The sequence below is a fragment of the Malus sylvestris genome, chromosome 4 (genome assembly GCF_916048215.2).
Source record: "Malus sylvestris chromosome 4, drMalSylv7.2, whole genome shotgun sequence".
Taxonomy (NCBI): domain Eukaryota; kingdom Viridiplantae; phylum Streptophyta; class Magnoliopsida; order Rosales; family Rosaceae; genus Malus; species Malus sylvestris.
In genome coordinates this window covers 27,856,295-27,868,845 of record NC_062263.1, presented here as the reverse complement: position 1 = coordinate 27,868,845, position 12,551 = coordinate 27,856,295, and the positions used below count along the sequence as shown (strand labels likewise).

Genomic DNA, 12,551 nt, shown 5'->3' with positions numbered 1-12,551 from the left:
TATGGTGCTTTGTAGGGATGGAACTTGACGGACGGTGAGCTGTAGTCGAGGCTTCATGACCGGCTAGTCGTTTGACGGCGGTTTATTGAAGTTCTTCGTTGTTGTTGTTTGTTACGGACGGAGAGAAGGCCTTTGGGTGTGAGTTGACAAACTTTGGTTTTGTCAATCTCATTCAAAGGCAGCAACCATGGTGGAAGTACATAGGAAGAAGCTCCACCACTACCGCCCAATCCTTGCTTTACCTTACTAAACACAACTTTGTCAGCAATTGGAGACGCATGTACATGCCCATGGCCATTTTGCATGTTATGATACTTGTATGAATATGCAACATTGAACAAGGTCTTTTTCATAAAGCTGCCTGATGAAATCTTCTGTGAACTTCTTCATGAGAAACTCAATTTCGTTGCAGTTAGACCTCTGTTCTCGGATCAGTTGATGAACCTGGACACGCGCTCGATCAAGCTCAACTCGTAAGGCTGAGAGTAGGGTTGTAGTTAAAGAATGCTGCTCTTCAAGACCCGAAACGCGAGTAAGAACCTTCACAAGCTCTTTAGATGTAGAAATGCCACTACTGACATCCTTCAAACCGGTCTTAAATCCGTGTATGCATTTTCGATCAGGTTTCCCACAGGATTGATATTTGACCTCAGTTAAACTAGCACTTGTAGGTCTCTCGAAGCCTCCCATTTGGTAATCATTCAAATGATGTTTCTGAGAAACGACCGACAATCCTCTTTGGCGTCCACCACCCCCACTTTCATTTTTTCTCTCATAAATAGGAGTAGAGGATGGATCTGATGACTTTGGCGGCAAGGAACCGGCTAAGAAAGGAACTTGAGCAACTTTGGAATCCTTCTTTCTCAAAGGAACTTGTTCTTGTTCATTCATTTCCCACAAAGTCACCGCCAGCTTTCTCGCCGAAACCGAAACCACTTCCTTCCCTTTACCGCCGCCGCGGCCACCGTGTTCCGTAGCCGGTCTCCGATGCTGCAGCTTTGCAATCTTCTGATCATCCTCATCCCCATTTGCCACCATCGTCGCCGTACAAGGTGATCCCTCCACCACCACCGCGGTGCTCAGAGTCTTGCAAGTGGGGAATGGCGTGCTGGAACCGCCTCGCTTTCCGACCAGGATTGCCCTCTTCAATCTGTACCTACGGACCAAGGAAGATGAGGAGGAAGACGAGCCGCCGTCACGCTTCCTGATCTTGCATTGCCTGTCGACGACCAAGCTGTGGCAGTGTTGGTGGTTTTTCCAAGACATAAAAAAACGAACAGAGTGCAGAGAAAATGGGGTGTGGGTGAATCTTTTGGAGCAAATGATGGAGACCCAACTGGGAGATCTTGAAGATTTGGGGAGTGAATGGAGAGATTGGATTGGAGGAGCAAGAAAAATAATGAAAAATTTAAGGGGTTGAAAAAAGTTGATGGAAGTACAAGGATGACAATGATGGTGTCAAGATTTTCTTTTTAGGTAAATATTTTCAAACTGTCAGCCTTGAATTTAGCAAAGAAGAAAAAGTGTCAAAGATTCTGGGGTTTGATGGATTTTTGGGCAGTCTTAAAGAAGATGAAAGAAGCTCAAAAAGTTGTCAAACTAATCAAATATGGGAGGTGGCGGTGGGATTTTGGGTAGTTGTTGACGGAGGTTGTGCTGCAGGGCGTTGAGCTGCTGCGGCTGTTGTTCTCACGGCGTTGAAGAAGGATCTCGGAGATGGTGAAAGGATGAGCACGGGAAGAAGATGGTTGCGGTGCAGGATCTGTTAGATGGTGGTGTGATGGGAGATCCGACTGGACTTAGATTGAAGCCTGTGTCTTTTGGAGGGACATGGCCTAGCGTGGGCTGTGGCCTGGATTTGGACAATAGGCTTGGGCCTGGTCACTGCCACTTGGGTTTGGATGACCTCCATTTGATGGGCTGGCTGGATAGAGGTCAAATATATATATATATATATATATATATATATATATATATATATATATATATATATGCATGTATATAAAAGGAATCTGTATTTATTTATTTATTTTTTTTTATTATTATTATTTTTTTTTTAACAAAATAAATTTGTAATAACATTGACCTTCATCAATGAAACACTTATTTATTATCATTATTATTATTATTATTATTATTATTATTATTATTATTATTATTATTAATTTTTTTTAATGCATAGTAGTCACATATGTATTTTTTTTTCTTGTAATGAAATTGACTTTCATTAATAAAACTTTTTAATTTTTTTTTTATTTTTATTATTATTATTTTTTTTTTTTTTTTTGATGTGACTGAACTCGAAATTTAATGTTCGAGTTGCCTACATACCCCTCCAAGGAAGAGATCAAGTCAAAACGTAGTTCCAATGCATTTTTTTTTTCTGATGATTTTGCCGTACACAGTTTATACTCTTGCGGGCCAGGAGCTTTGGTTGTTGCCTTTTAGGGGTAGTAGCGCTTCAAGAATCTTCCATTGATAGGGCCAATCTTCAAGCCGTCTTCTGCCATGATTAAGTAGGCGTCATTGGTGTAAACCTCTTGTATTACGTATGGTCCATCCCACTTTGATGTGAACTTGCTTTTCGTCTTGTGAGTTGTGATGATAGGCCTACGCAATGCGAGGACGAGATCTCCAGTTTGGAAAGACCTTAGGCGGACCTTCTTATTAAATGCCTTGGATAGCCGTGCTTGGTAGCATTCCAAGTGTTGTTGAGCTTCGAGCCTTCTTTCGTCGAGTGCTTCCAACTCTTGAAGGCGCAACTTTGCATTCTCCTTCTCAGTCAAGCCTTCTTGTATAGCCATTCTCAGTGAAGGGATTTGACTTTCGAGCGGTAGAACAGCTTCCACGCCATATACAAGAGAATAAGGCGTAGCTTGGGTAGGAGTCCTATGTGTCGTCCGATATGCCCAAAGTGCTTCGCTTATTCTTTCATGCCAGTCTCTCTTTGTTCGGTCGATCACTTTCTTTAAGAGAGTGCACAATGTTTTGTTGAATGCTTCTGCAAGACCGTTGGCCGGGGCATGATACATGGAAGACTTATGCTGCTTGAACTTGTATTTCTCACATAGCTCATCCACGAGTCGGTTGGAGAATTGCTTTCCGTTGTCAGTGATGATGTAGCGAGGCACCCCATATCGGTGGATGATGTGCTCCTTGATGAAACGGACGACAGTTTCCTTCTTTACTTCCCTTAGTGGTATGGCTTCAGCCCACTTGGAGAAGTAATCTGTTGCAGCTAGGATGTAAGCTTCTCCTGCAGATGATTTCGGAGTAATTGGTCCTACAACGTCCAACCCCCATGCATCGAATGGCCATGAAGCAGCTGTAGGGTGTAATGGCTCAGGTGGTTGGTGTATGAAGTTTGCGTGGAATTGGCAGGCTTGGCACCTTTTGGCATATTCCAGGCAGTCTTTCACCATGCTTGGCCAGTAGTAGCCCATTCTTTTGAGCTGGAAATATAGCTTTGGTCCAGATTGATGCGCCCCGCATACACCTGAGTGTGCTTCTTCCATGGCTTGATTAACTTCTTCCTCACCTAGGCATCTCAGAAATACTCCTTCAAAAGAGCGTCGGTAGAGTGTTTCTTTGTAATAGAGGAAGCGAGGTGCTCGTCGACGTATTTCGGAGCGGTGTCTAGGATCATCTGGAAGTTTTCCATGTTCTAAGTAATCGATCAGCGATTGTCTCCACTCTTCAACATCGACTGGAAGTACTGAGATGACATTTGTATCATCTAGTAGCATTTCAGTGATGAGGGGGATCACCCATCTTTGGCAGACTGGCACGTCTGCAGCTTCATCTTCTCCTAATGTCATGCTTGAGGCCAGGTTGGCAAGAGCGTCTGCCATTTGATTTTCTTTTCTTGGCACATACTCTAGGGTCACAGTCTCAAACTCTTGTAGCAGTTGAGTTGCCAGCCGAAAGTATGGGATGAGATCATCTTTCTTCACCTCATATTCAGTTAAGAGTTGATTGATTATGAGCTTGGAGTCGCCAAATATCTCAAGGGCTGTGATTCCCATATTGATCGCCATTTGGAGTCCGATGATCAGTGCTTGGTACTCAGCGACATTGTTGGAGCATAATTCACTTAGTTGAAAGGAATAAGGTAATATATGCCTTTGTGGCGACATGAATACTACTCCTGCCCCCGCTCCGTCTGCTCGTGCAGATCCGTCGAAGAACATCGTCCATGTCGGGAAGATGTCGATGTAGAACACTTCCTCGTCAGGCAAGTCGTCTGAGATTTTCCAATCAGCTGGGATTGGGTGATCGGCAAGAAAGTCTGCCAGCGCTTGTCCCTTTACGGCTTTAGCTGGGACGTAGATGATCTCATATTGGTTAAGAAGCAACGCCCATTTAGCGAGTCGCCCTGTCAAGACAGGTTTGGACATGACGTATTTGACCGGGTCAGCTTTTGCAACCAAGTGGATGGTGTAAGCATGCATGTAATGCCTGAGTTTCTGGATGGTGAACACCAAGGCAAGGCACATCTTTTCTATTGGGGAGTAGTTCAACTCGGCGCCGGTGAGGGTTCGGCTGAGGTAGTAAAGCGCTCATTCTTTCTGGGATTCATTCTCTTGCGCCAAAAGTGCTCCAACTGAACTTTCCTGAGCGGCGATGTACAATATGAGTGGTTTCCCGGGCACAGACGCCCCCAAGACAGGTGGACTTGACAAATACTTTTTTATGCTTTTAAAAGCATTGTGGCATGCTTCGTCCCATACAAACGGAACATCCTTCTTCATGAGTCGGCTGAACGATTGACAACGCCCTGCAAGGTTAGAGATGAAGCGTCTGATGAAGGCTAGCCGTTCTTGTAGACTTTTCAGCTCGTGCAGGTTTCTTGGCTCAGGCATGCTTTGAATGGCCTTGATTTTTTATTGGTCCACTTCAATACCACGGTGCTTGACAATGAAGCCGAGGAACTTTCCAGAGGTGACGCCAAACGCACATTTTAACGGGTTCATCTTAAGGTTGTATTTTCGCAGCCTTTCGAACACTACTCGCAAATCCTTCAAGTGATCTGATCTTTTCTTTGTTTTGACCACCACATCGTCCACATAACATTCTACGTTCTTGTGTAGCATGTCATTGAAGATTTTCTGCATTGCTCGTTGATATGTAGCTCCAGCGTTCTTTAGACCAAAGGGCATCACCTTGTAACAGTAGATACCTTTTGGAGTGCGGAATGCTGTTAGTTCCTCGTCTTCGAGAGCCATACGAATTTGATTGTATCCAGAAGAGCCGTCCATGAATGACAGTGCCTCGTGGCCAGTGGTTGCGTCCACCATGATTTCGATGATTGGCAAGGGGAAGTCGTCCTTCGGACAAGCGTCGTTGAGGTCCCCGGAAGTCTACGCAAACACGTATTTGTCTAGATTTCTTAAGGACGATGACGATGTTGGAGATCCACTTGGGGTATTGCACCTCTCGAATGAATCCTGTTTCGATTAGCTTGTCAATCTCTGCCTCGATTTGTGGAATGAGGTCGGATCGATAGCGCCTTTGAGCTTGCTTTATTGGTCGTGTTCCAGGCTTGACTGCAAAATGATGCACAGCGATGACAGGGTCAAGGCCGGGCATTTCTTTGTAAGTCCAGGCAAAGACGTCTTTGTACTCTGATAGCAGTTGGTAGTACTCCTCTATCTCGTCTGCTCTTAGCAGTGCACTTACAAAGATAGGTTTTTGCTCCTCTTCTGTGCCCAAGTTGAGCTCCTTGAGATCGTCAACCGTGGCTTGCCCTCCATCCTCAAGTTGTGGTGGTGTAGCAGTGACATCTTCTTCAGAGGTCTCGTCTTCTTTGCCTTCTTGGATCGTGATGTGGAAGACATCTTGGACTTCCTCTTTAGTGTCGTCCTCTTGGGTTTGTTGGTATGCAGATTGTCCAGTATGGATGATGGTGCGCCTTCTTACTATCAGTGGTCCATTTTCGTCAACCTCCAAGATTGCTTGACGCTTCATCCTTGAAGGAATCGAGCTTCGAATATCGCCTTTTTCTGCTAGCCTGTCAAGCTTTTCTTCCTTTGACGTTGTTTCCCTATTTCCAGAAAACTTCGTGTTGTCTTCAAGTCTTTCCAAAGCTGATTGACGAGGAGGAGAGCTAGCCGTGTTGCTTTGCTTATTAGGTTTTGACAACCTTTCAAAAATAGAGCTTCGGGAAGTTGTCCTGTTAAGCCTCTTGAAGACGGAGGTTCGGTTTTGACCACCAATGTGATCAAGGGCTGACGTTCTGGGTCTTGAACGTTTCATCCTATTGAAAATTGGCGTTTGAGGGGTGGATTTAGGCTCCTCTTGATCTTGTTCAATGCTCACACTGATATGTTGAGTGCTAGCATTTTTCGCTTGGCTTGAAATCTTCACGGGTGCATTTGGTGTGAAGCCAAGTCCAGTTTTGTTGTTGTTAACTCCGTAACCATGCTTCTTCAACTTTTTTTGAGTCTCGGTGAGGTCACGTTCTTTATTGTTGACGGTGTTTGAAACCTTTTTTCCAGGATTCGAAGAAGAAGCGAAGTCGTACCCAGCTTTTGACATGAGTTTGTAGGCGTTCGGATCAAAACCTTCTTCAGTCCTCTTGGTTGGGAGAAAACTTGGTTCCGCTCTCTTTGGTAGAGCTTTTATAAAGCCTTGTGGTAATCTTGCAACCTTAGCGTTGCTTAGCTGTGTCAGAGGTAGAACTGCATTTGTCTTGAGCAACTTTACATTATCCACGTACCGTTGTGCATCGGCTTTGCTTGCTTCAGTTTCGAATGGGGATTGACCATTCTTTCTTCTTGACATCGGGATGTATCGGAAAACGGGTGTGTTTAGTACATTTGAGGGCGTCTTACTCCCTTTGGTTGTTGCAGGTTTAGCAAGCTCATCATCGTTCTTGCTTAAAGACGACATGGCTTCTTCTTCTTGCTTCTTGGGCATGGCTTGCCACTCCTGCTTTTTAGATGTTGCTTTGCCCGTGGATTTGATCTCCTTTGGAAGAGCTTCGAGCACCATGTCTTCATCCATGTAGAACTTGGCGTCTGCGAAATGTGATTCAGCTCCGGTGAATGGTTTGGTGTCGCCATAGATCACCTTCACTCCTTCTCGGTAGAATTTCAAGCATTGGTGAAGGGTGGACGGTACTACTCCATTTGCATGGATCCAAGGCCTTCCTAAAAGCAAGCCGTAGGAAGTTCTTGCATCAATCACGTGGAATATCGTGCTTGACTTGAGTTCACCAATAGTCATCTCCACTCGGATCATGCCCATCGCTTTTTGTCCTCCTTGATTAAAACCTTGGATTAATAGACGACTTAAGGACAGTTCATCCACCTTGATGCCGATTGTAGTCATTGTTGACTTTGGCATGATGTTTATGGCTGATCCACCATCCACAAGCATGCGGTTGACTTTGTGCTCCCTTACGTACCCAGAGACGAAGAGAGGACGGTTGTGAGGCTTGGATCCTAGCAGCAAGTCTTCGTCAGTGAAATGGATTGTGTCTTCGATGGCACAGCATGTGGCATATTCATGTGGCCGAAGCTTGAAGCCTTCGTTCTTGCTTTCTTGCACTTCATGGTCATTGGGACTTTCCAAGACCGCTGCTAATGCTATTCGCATCTTCTTTGGTAATCGCAGCGCTTCCTCAATGCTAAAGTGTGTTGGTAGACCTTCTTCGAGCGTGAGAGTTTTTTCTCCCTCAGTGGTGATATCTTTGCCTTTTGAAGGTTCTTCTATTTCTACTTCGACCATGTGGCATGCAGCGATAGTGCACTGTTGGAAGAAGTCATTCGGGAAGTACTCGTGCAATGAGATAGGGATGCGTGGCTCTTGCTCCATAGGTTCCCCAGCATACATTGGCTTATCAACTTTTACGTTTCTTTTGGGTTTCCTACTGTTGCGGCGACGGTGCTTTCTCACTTGTTCCACCTTTTGTCTTATGGCTTGTGGTTTTGGTTTCCTTGTTTTTTTGTAGGTCACCAATATCCATCATTCTTCATCATCGACATGTGTATCTTGTTCGTTTGCCCCCGGCGATGGTTGCGCAGAAGGTATCGTGTAACTTGAGCATTGATAGGAATGGTCAGGTGCTGCTTGGAGAGGCACGAGATCGAAAGATCCAAATGCAATTGTAGTAGTATGTGTCGCGGCCGTGTCTTCGAGGTCGAGCTCGATTCGCTCTTGTTGTGCTAGCTTCATGATGAGCTCTTTGAGGACGAAGCATTTACCCACAGGATGGCTCACGATTCGATGGTACTTGCAGTATTTAGGATCGTTTATGCGATTCATTTCTTCAGGCCGCTTGCATTCGGGTAGCTCGATTATCTTCTTTTCTAGCAAATCGTCTAACATTGCATCCATGTCTAAGTCAGGAAAAGGGTATACCTTCTGCTCCAATTCCCTCAAGGTGCTTTTGTACCTTTCTTGGGTGCGAGGAGGCTCACTTTTCTTTATCTCATTTGCTTTGGTTTTGGAGGAGATCTTGATAGGCGTGGAGGCGGTCTTGACGGGCGCAATGCTGACAGTGAACGCTTCCTTAGGGGGTTTCTTCCCAGTCTTGTCTACATTTGGGGAGAACACCTTATCCTTCTTGAAGTCGGTGATCGGCTCTTTCTTCCCGTGATGGGCAATACTTAGCTCCATGTCATGGGCACGGGTGGCTAACTCTTCAAATGTCTGTGGTTTGATGCCTTGAAGGATATAGTGTAACCCCCATTGCATGCCTTAGACGCACATCTCAATCGAAGAGATCTCCGAGAGCCTGTCCTTGCAATCGAGGCTCAGATTGCGCCATCGGTTGATGTAGTCCACGACTGGCTCATCCCTCCATTGCTTCGTGCTTGTCAGCTCTAGCATGCTCACGGTGCGACGGGTGCTGTAGAAGCGGTTGAGGAATTCCCTTTCCAACTGTTCCCAGCTGTTGATGGATTCGGGCTCCAGGTCTGTGTACCACTCAAAGGCATTTCCTTTTAACGAGCGCACAAACTGCTTGGCGAGGTAATCTCCTTCCGTCCCTGCATTGTTGCAGGTTTCGACGAAATGTGCGACATGTTGCTTCGGGTTTCCTTTTCCATCAAACTGCATGAACTTTGGTGGTTGATAACCCCTTGGCATCTTTAGGGCATCAATCTTCTTAGAGTAGGGCTTTGAGTAGAACGATGAGGTATGTGAGCTCCCTTCGTACTGCGTCTTGATAGTGCTAGCGATCATCTCTTGCAGTTGTTGGATAGAGAGAGATCCCATGAGTGCCTCTGATTGGCCTGGCTCCGGCTTCACATCGATTTTCTCCACTGGAGGCTCTTCATCCTCGTCGTTTTCCTTCTTTACTGAACCATCCCCTCGCTCGATTTTCACGTCGGGCTTTACATCTAGTTGATTGACTAGTGCGGCGATTTGCTGGTCTTTTTCTTCCACAATCCGTGTTAGCCTTGCAATTGTTTCATTCATATGAGCCAGCTGCTCATCGATTGAAGTCGCTCCAGTAGTCATGACTTGCATGGCTGAGTTGCCTCTTGAGTCAGCATCGGAAAGCATGAAACCAGAGTACTTCCTTGGGCTTTCCTTCCTTGGCGCCTTTAGCGAAGCCAGGGTGATCACAGGTTCATGCCTCATGTGCTCTTGTTCCTTCGACGGAGTTGATGCAAGGGTGGAAGAGGCGGCAGAAAGAGCTCTTGCCTTGCTTCGAGTTGTGATACCCGAAGTGACACCGCCTGCGGTGATGACGTTCTTGTTCCTTGCATTGGCTGCGATAACAACTTGAGCCTTCTTTGATGCCATTTGTGCTTTTTGCGGATTCAAAGATAGAGATGAAAGGTAGAGATTGTCCCACCGGGCGTGCCAAATTTGTAAACACAGAAATTCCTGCGATGAACGAGACAAGAAACACGTGTACAAAATAATATTTGTATTGATGATTTAGGGGTTACAATCTCTTCTACAAATTTAGCCTCTAATTCTATCTTTGCAATGGGTGGATTTGATGTTGTTGGTCCAAAGGGCCGTCGGGGCTTGATCTTGGGATAAACAGTTGTGCAGATTTGTTGATGTCGTGGATCCAAAGGGCCGTCAGGGCTTGATCTAGGGATGAACGAATGATGAACGATGGACACTTTCTTCAAGGGCCTTCGGGGCTTGATCTTGAATCAGCGGAAGTTCTTCAAGGGCCGTTGGGGCTTGATTTTGAATGAGGATTTAACGAAGAACGAAGAGAGCTCTCTTGATCCTTCGGGATTTGCTTGGGAGCTTTTGAGTTTCAAAGCTTCAAGGTTGTGGTATGAGGTGAATTGGTTATCAATTGGTGTCCCCAAAATGAATGCCTTGGCATTCTATTTATAGAATTCCAAAACTTGATTTTTTTGGATTTAAATATTAGATGAAATAAATCATTTCTGCCAGGTGTTGACACGTGTCCCGTTTGATGACTTTTCCGATTTATTTTGATTTTTCGTTTATTCACATGCTATGTGTAAAATTTATGTGACACATAAACATTGAAATTTTAATTATTGATCAACATTTATTTTACCGAAATTTCGATGTCTACACTTATGCCAACATATGTCAACAACCATTTTTGTAGAGGCTTGTCGAGGGTAAATGCATGATATTGTAGAGTAATGGTGAAGAATGCACAGGCTTGTCAACTAAGGTATTTCATTAAGCACATGGGGAGCCCAATAGAGTTGCACATAAGAAGAGAGGAAAAGAAGACAAATATGATAGAAGAAATAGAATAAGTAGGAGGAGGAAGTTGTAAGTCTTAGCTATTTAAAGGGATCAAATAGAATCACACACAATAAGAGAGGAAAAGAAGATAAATATGATAGGAGAAAATAGAATGAGTAGTAGGAGGAGGTTGTAAGTCTTAGCTCTTTAAAGGGGTCAAATAAAAAACACAAACATATATACATGGATTTTTTAAGTTGATAGGGTCAAGGGCAACCAATGACCCGCCTCTGTCATTGCTGCCACCATCTTTCTCCTCCTTGGTTATCTAGGTTTACCCATCTTCTCCCTCTCTGTAGAATTTTTCAGGTGGATGGGTCAAGGGCCCACTCCAACAACACCGATACTGTCCACACTTTACCACATGCCCAATCTGTCAGGTGTGAGGTTTTATAACAAAAAGCCTCAGTGTTAGTTAGAGTGGGGTAATTCTATTTAAATGCCTCTTTCTCCTTCCCTCTGTCCGATGTGGGACAAATGGGTTTCAACACTCATTCGCACATGAGACCCCATTTTGTCACACTTGGAGATCCACACACCAGCAACCACGTGGAGCCAAGTCGGGGCTCATTCATCGCACGGGGCCAAACAGAGACCCACCCAATCACGTGGCATCTTTAGCTTATATCTAGCCATGTCGAGACTCACCCATCGTGTGGGGCCAAATAAGACCCACCTAATCACATGGCAGTACGAGCCCGTCCCTTGGCTCTGATACCATGTTGAGTTTTAAGTGTTTGTTTGTATTATAATTTATCAGGAAATAACAACACAAGGATACAAGATGTATAGAGCAAGGAGTGATCAACACACTGATCACCCTTGAATCACTCCTAAACAACAGCTTCATAAAACAAGGAGCAGAAAGTGAGGTAAGGGAAAAGCTAAAAAGATATAACCACCCTAGAAATATAGGAAATGAGATACAAGATCTTTACAAGATATAACTAGAAGTAAGGTGACAACTACACCCTAATAATCAACCTAACCAATAGTTCGAAAAACCCACTCTTGACTTTCAATACTCCCCCTCAAGCTAGGTCCAGAATGTTGATGGAACCGAGCTTGGATAGAAGATGCTTAAACTAATTTGGAGGTAATGGTTTGGTGAAAATGTCAGCTAACTAATCAGCATTCCTTGTGTAGAGAGTTTGAATCACTTAAGTTTGCACATGAGTACGGACATAGTGGCAATCAGCCTCAATATGTTTTGTTCATTCGTGGAACACTGGATTTGATGCTATGTGCATTGCAGCTTGATTATCATAGATTTCCTCCTACAAACGTGCAATAACATGTGGTAGACTTTCGATATATTTGGTTTCCTGCCTAGTCAGCATTATAGTAACCAATAACTTGAGTGTTATCATTCTTTTTCATGAGAATTCCTCTTCCAATCAATCCTTTGAGATAACGAAGTATTCTCTTAACGAGGTTGAAGTGTTCTATTGTAGATGCATGCATGCATGAATTGACTAGCTAAGCTCACTGCATATGTAATATCTGGTCTTGTGATAGTTAAATAAATTAACTTGCCAACGAGTCGTTAATAGTAACCAATATTAGGCAGAGGTTTGCCTTCCAAGCTAAGCTTAAGCTTGCTGTCGAGATGAGTTTGAACTCGCTTGGCATTATTTATATTTGATTCCGTGAGAAGATCGAGGATATATTTCCTTTGGTTAAGAAATAGCCATTTACTTGATGAGGCCATTTCTATCCCCAGAAAATATTTTAACCTTCCAAGATCTTTGATGGAGAACTTCTGTTGTAGGGAGACCTTGAGGTTTGTGATTTCATCAGCATTGTCCCCTGTGATTATTAAGTCATCATCATAGATCAACACTACG

General features: G+C 44.3%; 1 protein-coding gene across 1 annotated transcript; it reads right to left on the bottom strand.

Annotated features, from left to right (window-relative positions):
• Nucleotides 1–225: 225 nt before the first annotated feature.
• On the bottom strand, nucleotides 226–1,281 carry LOC126619027 (uncharacterized). The gene has a single exon (XM_050287279.1). The coding sequence runs from the start codon at nucleotides 1,264–1,266 to the stop codon at nucleotides 307–309; it is 960 nt and encodes a 319-aa protein (XP_050143236.1). The 5' UTR covers nucleotides 1,267–1,281; the 3' UTR covers nucleotides 226–306.
• Between the last annotated feature and the right edge of the window lie 11,270 nt (nucleotides 1,282–12,551).

What these genes read in the sequence shown, in the direction of transcription:
- LOC126619027 (XM_050287279.1), bottom strand. Translation starts at nt 1,266, where the DNA reads ATGTCTTGGAAAAACCACCAACACTGCCACAGCTTGGTCGTCGACAGG.